The sequence below is a fragment of the Coccinella septempunctata genome, chromosome 2 (genome assembly GCF_907165205.1).
Source record: "Coccinella septempunctata chromosome 2, icCocSept1.1, whole genome shotgun sequence".
In the NCBI taxonomy this organism is placed as follows: domain Eukaryota; kingdom Metazoa; phylum Arthropoda; class Insecta; order Coleoptera; family Coccinellidae; genus Coccinella; species Coccinella septempunctata.
Window position 1 is genome coordinate 39,504,183 of NC_058190.1, and position 20,106 is coordinate 39,524,288.

Genomic DNA, 20,106 nt, shown 5'->3' on the forward strand with positions numbered 1-20,106 from the left:
ATCTACCTCATATATTTGTCGATTGTCGATAACATGACAATTATTTTCAAGGTGTTTTTTCCATTGACAGAATCTTATCACTGTTGAAACATATTATGAAATGTAAATATATAATCGTGCTATAAATACTATAAATAGTTTTAGTCAATTGAATGTTTTCATTTAGCGGAACGAACCACTGGTGTCAAATCGCGATATAATCTGAAGTTTAATTTTCGAATTTTGTTTTACATTTCTTGGGAGAATTGCGCGAAATATGTTGAAGAATTCAATAATTCTGAACAATGGTGCTAAAATGCCACTCATTGGATTGGGAACTTGGCAAGTAGGTGGATAGAATTTCTTAAAAAAACGTATAAAAGTGCAGAAGAATCATTACCAATTCTTGTATACCGATCTTCGTTCTTAGGTTAATGAACCATTGGAATTGAGAAATGCCATGAATGCAGCTTTCGAGAGTGGATACCGACACTTCGACACAGCTTTTCTTTACAAAAACGAGAACATAGTTGGAAAAGTTATCGAAGAATGGATAAGGAAAGGTCTAGTCAAGAGAGAAGAATTGTTCATAACGACCAAATTGCCCCTGGCAGGGGTACATCCGGATAGGTAACAAATTCTCTTCTGGAGATTTCATAAAAAGCAATATACCTTGTCTTCAGCAACTATACAGTGACGTGCGCACTGGCTTTGACTTGCGTTTTTCCAAAATTGAACGATTGTGCGGGTCAATTTTGACCTTACGTGGATGGTTCCTTTTGTCGCGTATGTTTTTTGATGAATTTCCTCAAACACCGACTGCAAAACCGAATTTTTTAAACTGCAAAATAGCTCATGAATCTTATTCGGTATGAAACGGCCATAAAATCATTAAATATATGAAAAATGAAAATATTCAAACCTGTAAACATGCTTATCGTTGCTCAAAATGCCACTTTTATTAATCAATAAGTTATACACGATAGTTCAAATAATTTATTTTCATTTTAACAGAGTCGAAATGTTCCTGAACAAATCTCTGCATAATTTGGGATTAGAATATGTTGATTTATATCTGGTGCATTTCCCAGTCTGCGTTAAATATCATGAAACAATAGACTTTCCATTAAACGAAGCTGGTGAGCTTCAAGCTGAACCTACAGATCATATAGCAGTTTGGAAGGTAATATTTACATTGTTCCATTGTTGTAAAAATATATAAGATACTATACCTAATAAAAGATATTGTATAATGGTAAAACAACAAATGCTTACTTGATCATTTATAATTTCACTTTAAACGAGAACTATATATTTGAACTGATGAAGCGAGAACAACAGCAACAAAAAGAAATATATACTTTGCGTCCCCATATGCGTTTTCGTCGTTAGTCTCTACACCATGTGTTTGTTTTCAGAAAATGGAGGAAATGGTCGAACTGGGAAAGACGAGGTCTATCGGAATATCAAATTTCAACAAAAATCAAATCGCAAGGATCCTTGAAAAAGCGACAATAAAACCGGCCAATTTGCAAATTGAGGCCCATTTGTATTTGCAAAATACTGAGCTTATTGAGTTTTGTAAAAAACATGGAATATCTGTTGTAGCATATTCTCCTCTAGGATCGCCGGCGATTAACATATTCCATGAAAAGCAGGGATATCCGTAAGTAGTGTAAATAATACACATTCTGCTCAATAAATCGAAGTGATTGTAACAGAAGGAACCTTTTTTAGGTGGTATATATTTAGGTAGACACCTAACTTAATATATTCAGTACATATACAAATCAATTTTTATATCCTTTTATAGGTTATTCACATGTGCGCAAATTATTCACTTCGATTTTTGAGCCAAAAATTTATGTATGAATAAACAACTGAGTAACTCTCAGATTATCGTTTTTGCAGTACGAAAAACCTGCCAAAAATAATGGAGGACGAAAATGTTATATCGATTGCGAAAAAGCATTCAAAAAGTCCTGCTCAAATTATGTTGCGTTTCCTCGTCCAAAATGGCGTAGCTGCAATTCCGAAAAGTGTCACGCCGAGTAGGATAAAAGAAAATATAGATATTTTCAATTTCGAGTTGGACAAAAGTGACATAGCTCTCTTGAAAACACTCGACAAGGGAGAGGCTGGCAGAGTTTGTGACATGAATGGGTAATTCTTGAAACAATTTCGCAGGCTGTTTTTCACATGTTTTTTTTTTGCAGATTCAAATTATCTAATCATCCTGACTTCCCCTTCAAATGAATGCACTTTCTAGAGAATATTTGGGTGTAATATTTTTTTTTTTCAAATATATGATGTTTATTTGCATAATAAACTCTTGATCAGCTCATATAGACATCGTATTATTCGTATCGAACTAAAAAAGTATTGTACATCTGCAATGACTGATAATAAAAAGCTATTTTCAAAGATTTGATTAATTTTTTCACTTATGTAAATGGTGAATATAGTGTACCCAAATCTTACCATTTCATACATGATTCACTATGTATATTAATTCGTAAATGGAAATAAAGAAGTATGCTAAAAATAATAATTGATACCTAATTACTTTCATGGGAAAGTCATTATTTTATAGTTTTAATATAATAAATCGTATTACTCTGAAAAAAAAAACAGAAAATTAAAGAAAGAAAAGACAAGAGCCTAATCTTTGAAAAAGAATAGTAGTAGCTCCACCGAGCAATAGCTCAAAAGACACATGAATTCAAATGTCATAACCCCATGAATCAAACAAATTCAAATGGCAGGGGCTTGACACTTCCTTACCCCCACCCCAAATACGGTTTTTAGTTCTGCAATCAATCGCTATGTGGCACTGCATACGAAAATATTCTCCACAGATTACTGTATTCTGACATATTGGATTTGTGAACGCCAACACTGTCAATGTCAATATGTTTTAATGCAAATTCTTGTTTACAAACGAGATCTTATACGAGAGTAAATTAAAAATACTCATTTATTGAACTCGACAGTTTTATGAGGAAATCAATTTTCTTGTAAGAAATATTTGATTCAAAGAACCACGTAATTATAACATTAATTGTTTATACTTAAACCAATTCAACCAAACCCTTTAAAAATTGTGTTAATGGAAATGAAAGTCAAACTGTGTAGTCAGTTATTAAGCCACTCCGTGGGGTCAATGATGAAGCTCATTTCTCAATGGAGTAAGTATTTTTTTCAAACATAATAATACAAAAATTTACTATTTTCCTTTTTAGAAATCAAGCATCCGGTTCAGCTTCACAGAGAGGCTATCGACACTGCTGACTTTATACTATTCTCTGATGAGTTATTTGATTCGTTGAATGTATCCAGAGCTTGGACATCCACTGCGAAACTCTTAAAGAAGACGGTTAGTATTCAAACAGAACACAATGTTTGTTGGGAGCAGGCGATACAAATTTTCAACAGTACATATTTCATTTTATTGCCCTCGAAAGAAAAGATCCATTGTGGTGCCACTTTGAAGAATGTAGTGACAACATTGAAAGCATTCCTTTACCTGTTAAACTGTTCAATGATTATCACTTTAAGTATATTCTCACTGGGGCTTTCAATCAAGATTGTTTAGAGAACCTTTTTGGGTACATTAGAACACATGGAGTAAGGAATACTAACCCAAATGTTGAACACTTTCTTTCATCATTCAAAACTTTAGTTATTAATAATTTCATGTCAGTGCATTCCTGGTGATCTAACTGTGAGGAAGATAAAACAGGGAGTCGTTGTTTAGAGACTTTGAAATCTTTCCTGCAGGAAAATATAAAATCCACATAGGTCTTTGGGCAACTAATTTTTTCTTTTCCAAATTATTCATGCATTCTAAGCTTTGGCATGCTGTTTTTGATTTCTATGGCCGACTCCCAACAAACATTGTGTCCTTTTAGGATAATGTTGAAGATTCCTGAACATATAATAATTTCAACCTCATTTCCTATGAACAATATTATTACCGTTTATTATAATTATTGTCTTACGAAGATATGTGACCCTATTGACATTTTACCTCTGCTCATATATTCATTGCCATAATTATAGCTTATGTATTTCCATATTTTTTTTTCCTGTGCTGGAAATATCAATATATGTATATTTTTCATGAGATGTTTCATTTCTCCTTTAAATTCGCCCTAATAATCCATATAATTCTATCGACGTCTAAAACACCAGTGAATGGGCTAATTTAAATTTCGCGCCTTGCAATTGCAGTTTCCTGTTTTACCGACATTACTCCCGGTTAGTTGGGTGGCAAACGCATGGGGGCGCTGAGGGCGGGATAAACTGTATTTTTCACCGTAGAACGTGAGTGTCAGATCTATTCTACTCTGTAATCTGTGTTCAAATGGTGTGTAAGTTGAAAAAACCAAAATATCGTGATTTCATTCCATCAAAAAAAATATCGAAATGGAAATAAGTTGTATAATTTGTAGTGATTTATTCACGCATAATTCAGAGATGGTTTTAAACCAATGTGGTCATATGTTCCATTACAGTTGCCTTATACAGTGGCTGGAAAGGTACCTAATCTATTTTATATTTTGAATTAATGAAATTTAAGAATAGAATTTACTTTTCAGATCTAAAACTTGTCCACAATGCCGTTGTAGATCTACGGAGAAATCACTTCATAGGGTATATTTCAATTTTGTTAATACTGAACACATAACAGATGATATAGGAACACTTCAGGCTAAATTAGATAATGCTAACTTTAAAATTCAAATGCTTAGTAAAGATGTAAAAGATAGAACTGAAAAAGCTGATTTGAAGGAGGCTCAAGTTATTCAGTTGAAGGAGCTGGTTTCTAGTTTAGAAAATAAAATTAGGTAAAACGCTCTATTTCAATGATGCAGAAAACAAAAGGTTTTCTGTTTACTTACGAACTAGGATCTCATGCTTCAAAAAGCAAACATGCAAAGTGTCTACTAGAATTATCTAGAGAACTGAATGAGATTTTTTTCTGAAAATTTCTGGATTATAGTGAACGGCTGGGATCTAATGAACTATCATATCTTGGTGTCTTGGTGGTACTTTTGGAAGTTGAGCCAAACTTATTATTATTATTTCAAATTAAACACCCTATATTTAACTACATTTTGAGGTTTTTCACAAAATTTCAATGTTGATTTATTTGAACATTTTTATATATAGTGAATGTTTACCATTAAAGTTTGCTATTTTAGATCTTATGAATCAGCACTTAATGGTTTGAAAGAAAAGGTACGATTATATAAATCCAGGGCATCTGAAGCTGATAGGCTGAAGGAGGAGGTTTCAAGCTTAAAATCCACATTAGATAATGTAGAGAAAGTTCAGACTGCTATACATGGTACTAGGGCAGAAGTGACAGAAATATTAAGGAATGAAACTAATATAGAAGCCTTGGCATTATTATCTGCCACATTGAAAAAGTAATTCTCAAATATTAAAAATATTTTTGTCACTTGAGATAATCTTCATTCCAGATCATTAATAGATAAGGAACATAAAACCAATGTACTGCAAAATCGCATAAAGCATTCTCAAAATGAATTAATGAAATATAAGAGAGATTATAATACTTTAGAATCAACAACTGCAGATCTCAGGTATGTACTTTGCCATAACATATTTTCTATTGCAAAAAAAATTTATTTGCTCAGGAAGGAATTAGAGGCAAATAAAAAGTCTTGGGAAGAGGAAAAGAAATACCTCAGACGTAAAATTGAAGAACTCAGTAATTTATCAGAAGAACAAAAGAATGGAACTCCTCAAAATATGAATAATAGTGTACAAAGAATATTGACAGAAAGCCCTGCACCATTACCTAGAAGAAGAATAGACTTATTAAAAATTGATAATCCAGAATCCAAGGGTTCTCCATCTGTGGTAAGTATAAGTTACACGTTGTTAATGCCGATTATTTTTTATATTTTTCCAGGCTGAGAATGTCATGAATATATTGGAATCAGATTCGCCTTATTTGAACACTAAAACAAACTACTCTTCCATATTCACAGCAAGATATTCCACAGCCCTTAACCAAAAGAAGGTAACTTTTTTTAATTCAGTTCTACCAAAAGTATAAAGTAGGAATCATATATGATAGATGAGTAGGTTTTATTTATTAACAAAAAATTCACATGACATGTATTAAAATTAGAAATACAACACATGTACTGAACAAGTTATTTTTTTTGCAGTCAATATTTAAAAATCAGACTACATCATCGTCATCTAATATGAAACCGCCTACTGCAGAAACCGTGTACACAGGATTAGGAGGTCAAGTGAAGGAAGATTATTTAAAATTTCCTGACACAAAATCAGTTCAAACAGGACTCAAGAGGACTAAGTCGTCTTCCGCTGTTCCTACTACAAAATTTAGGAAGTTGGCACCACTAGCTTTGAAGAAAATTACAGATTATACGAAGTGAATAATTTATATATGTATCATCTTATCCTCGCTATTTTAATTTTATTACATATTTTTGTACACTAATGTGATTAACTTTACCTTGAACTACATGAAGTCCAATCTATCTGTGCAGTCTCAGATTTGATCTCAAAATTCTGGAATGTAGTGGGCATAATTCATTTTTTACACTGAATTATTTGGTACTGGTCAAGCCACAGATAGAATCACTACTTTATATAAGGGTAACTAAAATTTTGTATTTCAGGAACATTCAAAAAGAATTGTAACTTTTTCGGTTGATGATATTTTGTAAGGGAGAAAATTAAAGGAATAAAACAACAGGATTAACTTAATTATTTTTATGTCATATTATAAACAAATGGAATCTACTTAGTGGCTTTAGCTTCTCTGGATGCTTTACGTTCTGCTGCACGTTTCAACTGTTGTTTTGTACTCAAGTTATGCTTCTTGGAGAATTTTTGGTTTTTCAAGAATTTGGCATCCATCTGGAAAGAATTCAATACTAGTATCATATATCCAAATGTACAATAATTAAGCATGCATTAAAGAAGGAATAATTATATTTATAAAGCATTCGACCAGAATGGATTATAAAGGAATGTTGGTAAATATAAATGAAACAAATCAACTCTTTCAAAAAACAAGAAGCTCAAGATTTCGAAATTTTAATCACAGAATGAAATGGTTGTGAACTTACACCTAATGTAGATTCATGCCTGTATTGCTTAGGCTTCTTAATTCCATTCCTGTGGGCTTTCCTATCTGCAAAACATACCGAAAGATTAATCAAAATACCATTAAAACATAATAAACTGAACTTACTTTGGTTATGATTGGTATGGTTCTTTGACTTTGCCATTTTGTGTTGGTCAACTGAAATAAATATAATTTTTGATAATAGCTCTAATACTGCCAAGAAGTAATTCTACAAAGTGTTACTTATTCATAAAAATAAGAAGTATTAGAAAAAAGCCTGTGATTACCTTGATTTTCTTCGATAAATTCAGCAGAAGTTCGTTACCTCAAACTTCAAAGAACTCGAAAAAAGAGATGAGATCACAGAACATCAACATTGACGTAACCTCAAAGCGTATCAAAACAAAGAGTAAACTTCAAAATAAATTTGAACAAAGACTGAGTCATCTTCTTCTTTTAACAATGAAAAAAACCTTGACCTTTGTTATGCGGAAAATTCTTCATTTTTATCATTTTAATATGCTTATTGAGAATTTGATTTGAAATTAAATCTGTATGCACCTAAAATATCGAAAATTTCATTGAGGAAAAACCAAAAAATTCTCTAGGAAAAACATAACCTAAATCGATAATTACGTTGAGCTGTCAAGTGAGGCCCCTTGAGGACAAAAATTTTTGTACTTATATAAAATTTCTTATCTACAATAACAGTTGTGGATTATTCTACTGTGATAGATAAACTTTTCCTTCATGTAATTTCTCATCTTGATAATTTTTCGGATAAATCAAAAAATGTAGTTTTATGTAATTTCAATTTGGTATGGAATATCCATTACAGGAATTTAACGATAGAGACCAAGAAACAGATTTTTTATTGGGTAATTCAAAAAACCATGAAGGTGAAATGGAGTCCTTACTAAGAAATAATCGATCCAGAACTGGGAGATCATGGGGTAGCCGGTGTTGTGGGTGAGTTTCATTAGTTGGATGTTGAAAAAACATCAGATAACGCAAATGCGATAAGTTGCGAAGAAATGAGCGACTATATAAATTTATAAATCATCGATTCAATATGATATTGTGGGTGAGAAAATGTTTAATCAATTTTCTCTTTAACATCGATGCCCATTTCTGTTTACCTTCTTGTTACAACTATTTTTTAAATCCCCAACCATTCATTATGATTGATAAACTAATTTCGTAAGGAATAGCAATTGGCTACTCTTATTTTTGTGGAAGCATAAGTTTCTACCTGAGCATATGATTTTTAAAGTATTTCTTGAAAATTCCTGAAAAAGTTGGCTATACATATATTCAATGTAGATATACCTATTTGAAAATATCCCCTTTGATACCAATGAATTTCAGGCAGACTCTCCACGATAAGCTTTTTTTCTTTGACTTCATGCAATAGAAATCAGAGTAAAAAGTAAGGCTGAATATCAAGCCTGCTTCAAATTTGTTGGTGTATACAGACAAGAATTTCTCAAAATATAACTTCCTTTTTGCACCAGAAAACTAGATATTGCTGAAATTTTATAATTTATACATATTGAAAAAAAAATAGAATCATATTTTACAATATCTCTCCTAATATGATGACTTTTTTGACCGAAAAATTTCCGGTGATCTGATGAACAATGAAGATATCTCATACTATACACATCAGGAATTAATTGAATGAATAAGTTGAGTTTTGAGTCATATTCCATATTCCAATATTCCGTTTTATCAGGATAATACTAGGCCTCTAGACTCTCCAACCCTATTGATTAAGATGTAATGTAGATTAAATTGGAATGTGGATAAATTGAAAGAACGAATTTGAGTTTTTGGATGAGCAATATTTGTTTTGGGCTTGCTCATTCAAGGCTGTATCTAGAACACAACCAAGTTGATGCATGTGTGAGTCCCTTTAGATGGGTTCTATCACACATATCAGTGAGTCAGCGCATTTAATCTTCTTTGGATATTTATTATTAAAAAAAACTAATTTTCTTGTACTCATGCCCCTAATTATTTAAATATTCGCTTTGTTCTTAAAAGTTCCGCTTCGATCGCATTCTGAAATCGTTAATTTTAGTCAGGATAGAATGATTTTTGCGTTCCATTTCGTTTGAATTTTACAGTTGCCAGAGAATTGCAAAAAATCGATTCGACTTCTTGTAAACACGCAATCTCCATGCAGAAACTTGCATTTGTATTAACGGATGTTTGTTTACAAACTCGCAGCTCGTTCATTGATTTACCAAAACGGTAAATGATAAACAGTTTAACCGTTATTCCAAAATTACTTTGGATAAACATTGAAATAATCCTAATTTTAATTTTCACTGCTACCTGCGCTAAAAAACCTACGGATTTTTTTCCCCGAAAGGAATCTGACATATGTCAGTGTCAAAATATGATTCATACATGGTTTTGAAAGGATTGTTGAAAACAAAACATTTTTCCACGGATGTGAAGTGAATTCTAAAATTGTAACGAGAACATATAGAAGTCTGAATGATTTAAATGAAATGATTTTACCCTAATAGTTCTTAATTTATGCACAACAATGCAAAACGCAGATTCTCAGAGCACTATTGCAAAATCCTCTAGAGAGAACATTCCTTTGATCTTGAAAACGTCTAATAAATCGATGTGGAGGTATAAGGCCTTCGAATTTCTGATTTTTTTTGTTATTGATGATTTTATATTTCAGCTGTTTTTGTTCCGTTTTCAAAAGATGCTGCGGTCCAAGGGAATTGAGGTCTCGCACCATTTTGCTGGGAAAACCCACACAAGGACAATTTCCTGCCAATGCTATAAGGAATCAAAAATACAACATCATAACTTTCTTGCCGCTTGTTCTGTTTCAGCAATTCAAATTCTTTTTGAATTTATACTTCTTATTGATGGCCCTCAGCCAATTTGTTCCTGATATTAGAATTGGATATTTATATACATATTGGGGACCACTGGTGAGGAATGAATTGATTCTAGATGAAGAGACTCCTAAAATATGTTTTTGTTCTAGTGCTTTGTTTTACTAGTTACTATCTGCCGAGAAGCAGTTGATGATTTGAGGCGGCATAAAAGAGATCAAGAAGTAAATAATCAGAAATGTAAAAGGCTGTTAAATGATAGGAATAAACTTTTTGAAATAGTACCAGCATCAAAATTGAAGGTTCGATGTTTATTTTTCTTTCTGTGGGTTTCAACATCTATTGTTATTTAAGGTTGGGGATATCATAATGGTTGATAAAGATGAGAGAGTACCAGCTGATTTGATTCTCCTTCGTACAACAGAAAAAAGCGGAGCCGTTTTCATTCGTACAGATCAGTTAGATGGAGAAACCGATTGGAAATTGAGGCTAGCAGTACCTCAGACACAAAAGCTAGGTGCTGATCATCAATTGTTTGAAATGGATGCCAGTATCTATGCTGAAAAGCCTCAGAGAGATATACACTCGTTCATTGGAACATTTACCAGGGTAATTATTGTAGGAATATCAACAAAAGTAATTTAAGCCCTAATTACTAATTTTTAGTTGGATTCTCCAAATTCCGATGAGAGTTTGGATCTCGAAAATACCTTATGGACTAATTGTGTAATAGCTTCCGGGCAAGCACTTGGCGTTGTAATTTATACAGGTGAAGATTGAAGTTCAATCAAAAAGATATAAACTTTTCTAGCACAGTTTTTGTGTAGGTCCAGAGACCAGATCTGTAATGAACAATTCACAACCACGTTCTAAAGTAGGTCAATTGGATCTTGAAATCAACACCATTACTAAACTCCTGTTTGTGGCTGTAATCGGATTGGCACTGATTATGATGGCTCTTAAAGGGTTTAGTGGACCCTGGTATAGATACATGTTCCGATTCGTTCTACTTTTCTCCTATATCATACCAATCAGGTGAGTCTATGTGTTGTTTTATCTGAAGCATTCACAACAATGTTGTGAGAATTTGATGTGATTTTTATGAAAACTGAGATCATATAATTTTATTCATGATAATTTCTACCCACCCATTGTCTATTTCAACTAGTAGGCTTTGGAGTTTTAGTTCATGAAATCTCTTTTATATAAGATGTGGTTTCCATAACTTTGAAGACGAATTTTTTTTGAATCCATGTTATTATAGTGTAATGTATCCGGGTATATGTGGAGATATCTTTCTTTTTGTAAATTTTTTTGGGGTCAAAAAACTCCTGATTCTTTTGTTTCAGTTTGAGGGTCAATCTTGATATGGGTAAATCATACTACTCTTATGCGATCGGAAAAGATCCTGCTATGAAAGGAACAGCTGTAAGATGTACTACAATTCCAGAAGAACTAGGAAGAATTTCTTATTTACTCTCTGACAAAACGGGAACATTGACTCAGAATTCCATGGTACTGAAAAGAATCCACCTTGGTACTGTTAGTTATGCAGCCGACACATTTGATGATGTAAGTATTCATTTCACCTATATTCTTGTCATAAATCCATTGAAAAATCCATTTATTTCAGATCAGCATGATATTGAAAAGTGCCTATTCTTCAACCGAAAGTGCTACGAATACGATGGGTAGTAAATTTCGAAGAATGGAAAATACCAGGGTGGTCGATGCAGTGCAGGCACTGGCATTATGCCATAATGTTACCCCTGTCTATGAGAAAAACGTTGATGGAGATGAAGATGCTAGCGATTTGAGTAAGTACAGCCAACGTGAAATTATCATCTCGAGTGCATGAGAATATTGAAATGATTGAATGAAGCAGACATTGTGGAAAGCAAAGTGATGGAATTTTTTGTACAGACAATCTGAATAATTTGAAAGTCCTTTTCCTGAGGAGCCTTATTCTTCAAGTAAATTTTTTCTTGAAGGTTCTGTGATAACCGAAGTTGAAGCAGATCAACACATGCGTTCTTCCGATAATGACAATGTAATTTATCAGGCTTCCAGTCCAGATGAAATAGCATTGGTTAATTGGACAAGGGGGGTTGGTTTAACATTGAACAACCGGGATTTGACTTCAATACAGCTTCAAGCGCCTGATGGGAGGTTTTTGAATTACTCCATTCTCCAAGTATTTCCGTTCACAAGCGAAACTAAAAGAATGGGTATCATAGTCAAGGTATGTTTTTGCCGAATTTCATTTGTTTAATCCTTAAAACAAGATGTCTAGTTTATGTAAAAAAACTTTTTTTATCACTTGTAGTTTGTTTTCAAGAACTTGAAATATTCTGGGTGTTTTCAATAAATCTTTTCTCCATTATTATGTTCTCTAACGTAAGATTCTTTAGTGTATCTTCCACCATGATGTCCATGATGCTTATGTTACTTTGTCTTATTGGATTTAATCATGAAAAAATTTTTACCTCGAAATGATTTTGGTACAAATTCAGAAAATTCAAAATTCAGAATGATTCGAATATATTAATAAGGAATAAAATTGATAATATTGGTTTCAAATTCAAATTGTGTGTTATACTTGGAAATACTTACCATAAACATAACAGGATAAAAAAACATGAGAGATTTCAATGAGGGGCCAGAACTTCAACGAAACATGAGAAATGAATTATTCAGTTCAGAAATTCAAAACATTTGTAATGACCTCATGCGGAAAAAAGGTTGTGGTGGTTATTTTGACTCGAAATTTATAACCTCTGCTCTTACTCTAGCTTCATATTCTATCCACAGGATTTGCAGTCTGGAATGATTTATTTTTACTTGAAAGGAGCCGATGTTGTAATGACTTCGATTGTACAATATACCGATTGGTTGGAGGAAGAAGTGGGAAATATGGCAAGGGACGGCCTGAGAACGCTGGTCGTAGCTAAGAAAACTTTGACAGAAGAACAGTACAGAGATTTCGAAGTGAGACTTGTTCGGTCCGATAAACTCTAGCCAATTTCAAACTGTTTACGTTTCAGCAAAGATACAATGCCGCTCGACTTTCAGTTTCTGATAGGATGAGTAGGGTGTCACAGGCTATCGAGTCTCTGGAAAGAGAGATGGAACTTCTGTGTGTAACCGGAGTGGAAGACAAATTACAAGAAAATGTGAGACCGACCCTGGAACTTCTAAGAAATGCCGGTATCAAAATTTGGATGCTCACTGGGGATAAATTAGAAACCGCATGTTGTATTGCGAAGAGTTCAAGGCTGGTATCCAAATCACAAGGTAATTTTTTTTTGTCATTTTTATATAATAATTTTATTATAACAGCAAGTTTGCTGCAATAATTTTATATTTCATAATGCTTGATCAAGGGATCAATGCTGATTGACAGATACACATTGACTTGTTTGCATTCAATATACTTATCATATATTGTTGCATAAAATTATGATCTAAACAGGGTGTCCCACAGTGGTTGGTCATTTATAGAAAACTTTTGCATGTTGAGGTTTTTGACTATGAACTTTCTTCCTAAAATATTTAGATCTACGCAGTTTCTGATTATAAAGGAAACAGCCTACTACTTTCTTATTTCAAATGACACATCCATTATATCTTTGCTTCGTTAGATAGCTGATTTAATGGCAATTTCAACAGTATACCACACCTTGGGCAAAAAATCAACAGTTTATGAGTTATTGGGATTCTTATGAAAAAAAAAATTGTGAGAATGGGAGGACACTTTTCCAAACACTACTATAAATCTATACCATTTTCATTATCCTTATATACTTTTGACAAGCAGTTTTATTCTGGAAACTATTGATCAGAAAATCAAAGTTTTGTGAAACCTGCTGTAATTGTGTTTGAAATTAAACATTCCCAATTAGAGAAAAGAAACTTTTTTTGGGAAATCAGCAGTAAATCTCTTGTAGGATTGCACATACTGAAGAGAGTGGTCACCAGGACCGATGCTCATTTGGAATTGAATGCCTTCAGGAGAAAACAGGGATGTGCTCTGGTAATAAGTGGAGAAAGTTTGGACGTTTGTCTGTCATACTATCAGCAAGAATTCATGGAATTAGCTACTGCCGCACCAGCTGTTGTGTGCTGTCGGTGCTCTCCGACACAGAAAGCAGAAGTTGTGAGTTTTCTACTAGAAATCGAATAAACTCTCACTTGACTAGCAGAATTCGACATAATGAAAACTTTTCAGGTGCAACTGATTCAAAAACACACAGGTAAGCGAACGGCAGCTGTGGGCGATGGTGGCAACGACGTCAGCATGATCCAGCAGGCGGACGCTGGCATAGGCATAGAGGGTAGAGAAGGAAAACAGGCCAGTCTTGCTGGCGACTTTAGCATACCGCAGTTTTCACACCTCTCCCGTCTTCTTCTGGTACACGGCAGAAGATCCTATAAGAGGTCGGCTTCTTTAGCTCAATTCGTCATTCATCGAGGATTGATTATTTCCACAATGCAGGCCGTTTTCAGCACCGTGTTCTATTTGAGTTCTGTATCATTGTATCAGGGATTCCTGATGGTTGGATATGCAACGGTTTACACGATGTTTCCGGTAAATAATACGCATGTTCAATAACAAATTACTGAAATGGTGAAACACCCTGATGACCTACTGAGGTGGATGGTTCAATTCATGAGATAAAGAATCTTCAGTTCCAGTCGAACAGTGCAAGAATCAAAAGTTGTAAATATATTGCCCCAAGAGACCCACTTTTTGGGCCAATTAGCCTTAAAAAATTAAAATGAAATGAATTGCATAAAAAGTGAGGACAAAATCACTACTCATCGCATTAAATCATTGCTACCCACCTCTGTCTGCAAGCGCTGCTAACCTCATTTTTGCCAAACTGACCTTGACATGTATTTCCTATTAACTAACTCGACCAACTCGTGAAAGATTCTTCAACACTTCCAGTGACTCATTTTTTAGAAAAAAACGTTTTGACACGAAGCTATTTAAAATTATCTTTTTTTACACACACCGTGCAGAAGCAGTCGATCAATATTTCAGAACTAGTTTTTTCGGATCGTAATTTCCACAAATGGCATGATGAAATGGCTCTCAAGGTAACCGGATTAATCTCCTAAATACTCATCTGCAACTAGGAAATGTTCCATTGTATGGTATTTCATTATTTAGCGACTGAATGAACTGAAGACAAACTACAAACTATTTCTGTGAATAGACGAAGAGTTCTAGTGAAACACTGCATTATTCATTATCATTATGCGCATAACTTTTGATTCTTGCACTCTTTTACTGGACCTATAGTTTCTCTGCCTTATGCACTGAATTATTGTCCATAGGAAATTTCCGTATCAGTGTAATACTCCGAGTTTTTATGTATCAGTTTAGTCACTTCACCAGTCCTTTCTTACAGGTATTCAGCTTGGTACTTGATCAAGATGTCAGTGCTGATATTGCTCTAACATATCCGGAATTATATAAGGAATTGGCAAAAGGCAGAAGTCTTTCTTTCAAAACTTTCTTCATGTGGGTGTTGATATCCATTTATCAGGGTAAATATCAAAACTTTTTAGTATAGTTTTTCAAAACATTATTGAACCGGCTTTACATACATATAATTGAAGAATTTCATTCTTTTCTTTTTACAATTTCAATAACTTTTTTCAAGGTGGAGTTATAATGTATGGAGCCTTGTTACTCTTTGAAGATGAATTCATCCACATAGTAGCCATCAGTTTCACATCTTTGATATTAACTGAACTGATCATGGTGGCCCTCAACATAAGAACATGGCACATTCTCATGATACTCGCGGAAATTTTCTCATTTGCCTTATACGTTTTATCCTTGGTTGTGCTACATGACTATTTCGGTAAGTAATTTTTCTTCTTTCGGTGTAATGTGCTCCGTATCTGTAAACTGAAAGGTTTGATTAGGAAAATTGCAACATCCCTATAGTAATGAAATTTTTTGCAGATGCCGAATTCATTAAAACGACAGACTTTTTCTGGAAAGTGATCTGCATCACATTGATATCCTGTTTACCACTGTACATACTTAAATTTCTTAGAAAGAAATTTTCTCCACCCAGCTATACTAAACTTTCCTAAACACATCTTAAAGACTAAAATTATCGCCTGTTTTGAGTGCGTCATCAAACATTTGAGTGCAGGGATACTGAAGCAATGCGAATAATATCAGTAAAAATTTTTTTTATCACTTGCACCATGTTTATGTTGAAGTGGAATTGAGAATGAAGAATATGTCTTGAAAAATAACTATCATTACATTAATTTTATTTTGAAATATTTTTCATTTTATTAGACAGCAGTATTTTACACTTATAAGATTTAAACATCAAAATTTTTTTATTTCGAGTTGGTATTACTATTATTCCATCATAAAATAATGTTTAATTTCCCACAAAATAAAAAATTCTATATTTTATTTTAATTTTCATGTTGCTAATTATTCTTCAATCCTATCAGTTGAATATATTTTTGTTTCAATAACTCGATATTCTATGAGAATATTTTTCGTATGAAAAGTTGGGCAACTCAATTAAAGTGCATGGTTTTTATTCAAATATGGTTCCACCAATTTGTCAATATGGACAGAGAGGGGGTTCTGAAATTTTCGAGACGCTCAATTCAACAGTTCAATCATCTCTATACAGTAACTTGAATTTGGTCATCTGTGATAATTATTTCTCCAGTTTAACTAATATATTTTTGGTAATATTATTTATTGATTAGGGTTATTTCATCTGTTCAATTTCTGAAAATGTTAATGTGTCTGAAAAATTATGAATATCATCAATGCGTTTTTAATTGAATTTTTGTCTAATAGTGATGATCTGTTGCAAATAAAATCAATTAAAATTTTCATCTTATGCTTCCCTAATTGAAATATCAATTGAATTGCTACAAGTGCAAATAATAATCTTCCCACTTTTTAGAAGCAAGTGTTTAATTAAAAACTTTGCGTTTCTCTTAATGCTTGTTTCATTGAATTTTTAGGAGTCTGACATTAATGTTTTGTAGATTTTGTCGCTTTTAGTGAATAACTATTTTATATTGAAGAGTTATATATTATATGTACACTGTTAAAATTGAGTGAAATTTCAATAGTTTATAATTTATGTATTAATATATTATTATTTGAAAACTATTTCTTGGTTTTATTGTTTCGGTATTGAAATATCAATAATATTCAATATTGTAATCATGAAAACGAGTATGATAGGAGTCCTGATACTTTCATTGGTAAGATCTACCTATACATATTTCTTCTATAACAGAAATCAGGGTAACTAAAATAATATTAACTGCCGGGACATGAGAACCACCTTTTCGAGACGATTTTCCCTATAAAACCATAATGAATTACATATATACAAAACAAAAAACTACTCTTCGCTATCGATGAATTGAATCGACCTACCCACCCCTTACTGTTATCGGTGAACCTCAATTTTGTCAAAATGACGATACGTAGGTTTTTTTCACTTTTGCGTTTGGCAAACGTTAAAAACCTCCTATCTGGGAGCTGGGTCAGGAGTATTTGCTGACTGGCTCCGATTATTCGTCTTTTTCCTTGGACATTTTTTGCGGCTCCTCAATTTTCACTGCGATAGATCCTAATACTAGCCTGGATCATTTGTTATCTGAATTATCGCAAAACAATGGGAGATGGGAAAATCTAGTGATGGCTGACTCAACCACATGGTTTCGTTTAGGATATTGGCTCATTCGATTTTTGGGAATGGAAACTTAGAATTGCCGAATTTTTCTCATTATATTCAGTAACTCATCGCTAACAAATGAACAATTTTGGCATTAGTCGTACTTTGACGTAGCCAATCAATATTGAAAAGAGAATAACTCTTTTTTTCAATGGCAAGCAATCTCTGGATCGAAATCTCTAAATGGAAATTTCAACAACGCTCATTACGAAGGATTTGATCGACGCGTTTTACCCATCCTTTAATTAATAATCGATGGTCTAATGATCACTGGGTGTACCCGCCTTTTGACAGATTCTGTGAATTTAACCGTTGGTAGTCGACGTTCCTCAAAGAATTTTTATTCCTTTTAATTTTGTTTTGCGGAGTAGGGGTAAAATAATTTCTTGAGTCGAACCACCACATTTTCCATTTCTTTTGTCCTGTCTGTGATCGTTACTTGAATTATCAGTTTTTTTGTCAATTCAATCGGGTTTTTTGTGCAAATTATCCTAGAAATAAAGTGAGTACACGAAATAACATTTTTCTTTAATTAATTAAACAATTTGATGATGAATTCAATTGGTTATTTCGAACTATCGAATTTTCTTTTTGAAATGCCGGCATTTCCATCCCGTTAGTCATAACAACTTCACATTTGAAACCGGATTGAACCGGAATAACCTGTGAATTTTACGGTTGTAAAATTGAATTGCGTGAACGATTGTTGAAAAATAATAAATCATTCGTGTTCAGTATTGTTAAAATTTTTGGATTCCTTCTAGAATGACTTCGACTAGTTTCAATGTTGGTGTTGATGTAGAGGCCAAAAGTTCCAGCAGAGTGCTTCGTCCTCCAGGAGGTGGCCACACAGATATTTTTGGAATTAAGGAACCTATTGTTCCAGAAATTAGGAGGGAAGATAATAAGAGGAATGCTTCTTCAATTTTAGAGGGGACAAACAATGAAATTGTTCAGAGTGCTAAAAACCAAGTTGCCAAAACTGAAGAAAAACCAGCTCAAGAATGCTGCCTGAAAGAAAACAATAAGGAGTCGCCTGCTAAGCAAGAGGATGAACAACCAGCACAACGAAGACCAAGAGTGCCACCTGGAGGTTTCTCCTCTGGTTTATGGTAAAATTGATGGATCTCCTAGCGTTCATTATTTTAACTTTCCTCAATGGTGCAAGAAATTTATTTCAGTAACTTATTTCGAAAGATATTTCCTTGATTGTGTATTTGTATTGCATTTTATCATGGCTTAAAAAAGAAAGACTTGAGAAGCTTTAAGTGCTTTGACATGTTAATATTTTATCATTAATCAAAAGCATGGATGTACTTAAAATATTTAATTAGCCAATATATAAGTGCTACAATACCTTTTGACAACTTGAAGCGTTCATATATTTTGATATACCCTATTTTACCTTGTGTAAAATAAAGAAAAAGTAAGCTAATTGTGTTTTTTTTTTACATTGAAGGCTAATCTTTTCGAGAAGAAATCGAATTCAAACCAAATGAGGTAAGTTTAGCTGTCAAGTAGACTTTTGAAAATAATTTCATAAAACTCTCTGTCTGATTAATGGTTTGGAAACGGTTAAACTATAATAATTTATTAGCTTCAACTTTCTCCAGACTACTTAAAATTTTGAATATTTTTTGTCAAATTAATAAGCAAAATTTCTGGGCTATTATCTGGGTCTTAGATGCCAGGCATAAGAGAAACAGGAAATTTCTATTCTCATTCCCAAAGATTGAGTTAGGTAACTATATTCATTGCCCATTTCATTTTTGAACTGTCTTGTGTTTCAACAAACTTAAGCTCAAAAATTGCTTCTTTATTCTCAAGTCAACTAATTTTGAAGGTTGATGGTCAATTCCATTGTCTTTCTTCTCTGTTTATCTAAATGTGTCTCCTAGCTTCAATTATCAAGCTATAACTAACTATAAGCTAGTCAACTAGTGTATTATCCTTGATATATAGCCTTTGTATAAGGATAATATAAAATGCTGTAGCCTAACTAAAATAACAAATTCAAAATTCTAATATTAGAATTTCCTCAAAATCTTATAGATGGCGCCACAAGTTTATTTGTTAATATAATTTGTTAATTAACTATACAATAAATCATTATATCGTTCACCATTCAACTTGAGAGATTTCGAACAGAAAAAAATTATAATTTGAACATGTCAACTTTTTGCGGTTTGATACTCTGGGCCAAGGATGTAATAAACGAAGTGTGGTGGATGCGCTCAATGATTGTCAATGGTTTGCTTCATACCAGAAATATATAATTTATTGGAAAAATGCCTTATCTAATATACTTCGAAATTTTCATTATTTACGGCAAAAATTATAAAGTCTACTCTATAATCTTTGGTTGACGGTTGAA

The 20,106-nt window shown here is 33.0% G+C and overlaps 5 protein-coding genes across 7 annotated transcripts; 4 read left to right on the top strand and 1 right to left on the bottom strand.

Moving 5' to 3' along the window:
• Window positions 1-45: 45 nt before the first annotated feature.
• LOC123306522 (1,5-anhydro-D-fructose reductase-like) lies at window positions 46-2,405 on the top strand. The gene is made up of 6 exons (XM_044888567.1): window positions 46-325; window positions 410-609; window positions 994-1,162; window positions 1,398-1,645; window positions 1,891-2,142; window positions 2,196-2,405. Exons 1-6 carry the CDS (start codon window positions 257-259, stop codon window positions 2,233-2,235), a joined length of 978 nt encoding a protein of 325 aa, XP_044744502.1. The 5' UTR covers window positions 46-256; the 3' UTR covers window positions 2,236-2,405.
• Window positions 2,406-4,345: 1,940 nt separating this feature from the next.
• LOC123306365 (E3 ubiquitin-protein ligase TRAIP) lies at window positions 4,346-6,753 on the top strand. Its single transcript, XM_044888334.1, has 7 exons — window positions 4,346-4,520; window positions 4,581-4,829; window positions 5,187-5,414; window positions 5,469-5,591; window positions 5,646-5,871; window positions 5,924-6,034; window positions 6,186-6,753. Exons 1-7 carry the CDS (start codon window positions 4,408-4,410, stop codon window positions 6,417-6,419), a joined length of 1,284 nt encoding a protein of 427 aa, XP_044744269.1. The 5' UTR covers window positions 4,346-4,407; the 3' UTR covers window positions 6,420-6,753.
• LOC123306366 (60S ribosomal protein L29) lies at window positions 6,745-7,525 on the bottom strand. Its single transcript, XM_044888335.1, has 4 exons — window positions 7,405-7,525; window positions 7,244-7,294; window positions 7,119-7,183; window positions 6,745-6,906 (listed from the first exon to the last, which is right to left on the bottom strand). The coding sequence occupies exons 2-4, from the start codon at window positions 7,278-7,280 to the stop codon at window positions 6,787-6,789; spliced, it is 222 nt and encodes a 73-aa protein (XP_044744270.1). The 5' UTR covers window positions 7,281-7,294; window positions 7,405-7,525; the 3' UTR covers window positions 6,745-6,786.
• Window positions 7,526-7,744: 219 nt separating this feature from the next.
• Window positions 7,745-17,158, top strand: LOC123306364 (probable phospholipid-transporting ATPase IIB). 3 transcript variants are annotated; one of them, XM_044888333.1, is made up of 17 exons: window positions 7,757-7,869; window positions 7,956-8,086; window positions 9,822-10,080; window positions 10,137-10,286; window positions 10,339-10,593; window positions 10,651-10,753; window positions 10,812-11,019; window positions 11,334-11,556; window positions 11,618-11,801; window positions 11,976-12,226; window positions 12,796-12,972; window positions 13,029-13,278; window positions 13,932-14,140; window positions 14,213-14,572; window positions 15,402-15,540; window positions 15,657-15,860; window positions 15,965-17,158. In XM_044888333.1, the coding sequence occupies exons 2-17, from the start codon at window positions 8,022-8,024 to the stop codon at window positions 16,096-16,098; spliced, it is 3,171 nt and encodes a 1,056-aa protein (XP_044744268.1). In that variant the 5' UTR covers window positions 7,757-7,869; window positions 7,956-8,021; the 3' UTR covers window positions 16,099-17,158. The 3 variants fall into 3 exon arrangements, with proteins under 3 accessions (XP_044744266.1, XP_044744268.1, XP_044744267.1); XM_044888331.1 differs by having other exon boundaries at window positions 7,745-8,086; XM_044888332.1 differs by lacking the exons at window positions 7,757-7,869; window positions 7,956-8,086 and adding an exon at window positions 9,349-9,766.
• Window positions 17,159-18,024: 866 nt separating this feature from the next.
• Window positions 18,025-19,167, top strand: LOC123306796 (jupiter microtubule associated homolog 1-like). The gene is made up of 2 exons (XM_044888945.1): window positions 18,025-18,234; window positions 18,497-19,167. The coding sequence occupies exon 2, from the start codon at window positions 18,498-18,500 to the stop codon at window positions 18,846-18,848; it is 351 nt and encodes a 116-aa protein (XP_044744880.1). The 5' UTR covers window positions 18,025-18,234; window position 18,497; the 3' UTR covers window positions 18,849-19,167.
• The last annotated feature ends 939 nt before the right edge of the window (window positions 19,168-20,106 follow it).

Coding starts and splice junctions, on each gene's coding strand:
- LOC123306796 (XM_044888945.1), top strand. CDS start 18,498: ATGACTTCGACTAGTTTCAATGTTGGTGTTGATGTAGAGGCCAAAAGT.
- LOC123306522 (XM_044888567.1), top strand. CDS start 257: ATGTTGAAGAATTCAATAATTCTGAACAATGGTGCTAAAATGCCACTC. Junction 326..409: donor TTGGATTGGGAACTTGGCAA/GTAGGTGGATAG, acceptor CTTCGTTCTTAG/GTTAATGAACCATTGGAATT. Junction 2,143..2,195: donor AGAGTTTGTGACATGAATGG/GTAATTCTTGAA, acceptor TTTTTTTTGCAG/ATTCAAATTATCTAATCATC.
- LOC123306364 (XM_044888331.1), top strand. CDS start 7,938: ATGGAATATCCATTACAGGAATTTAACGATAGAGACCAAGAAACAGAT. Junction 11,020..11,333: donor TCCTATATCATACCAATCAG/GTGAGTCTATGT, acceptor CTTTTGTTTCAG/TTTGAGGGTCAATCTTGATA. Junction 15,861..15,964: donor TGTGCTACATGACTATTTCG/GTAAGTAATTTT, acceptor AATTTTTTGCAG/ATGCCGAATTCATTAAAACG.
- LOC123306365 (XM_044888334.1), top strand. CDS start 4,408: ATGGAAATAAGTTGTATAATTTGTAGTGATTTATTCACGCATAATTCA. Junction 5,415..5,468: donor TTATCTGCCACATTGAAAAA/GTAATTCTCAAA, acceptor TCTTCATTCCAG/ATCATTAATAGATAAGGAAC. Junction 5,592..5,645: donor TCAACAACTGCAGATCTCAG/GTATGTACTTTG, acceptor TTATTTGCTCAG/GAAGGAATTAGAGGCAAATA.
- LOC123306366 (XM_044888335.1), bottom strand. CDS start 7,280: ATGGCAAAGTCAAAGAACCATACCAATCATAACCAAA. Junction 7,184..7,243: donor CCATACCAATCATAACCAAA/GTAAGTTCAGTT, acceptor TATGTTTTGCAG/ATAGGAAAGCCCACAGGAAT. Junction 6,907..7,118: donor GGCATGAATCTACATTAGGT/GTAAGTTCACAA, acceptor AATTCTTTCCAG/ATGGATGCCAAATTCTTGAA.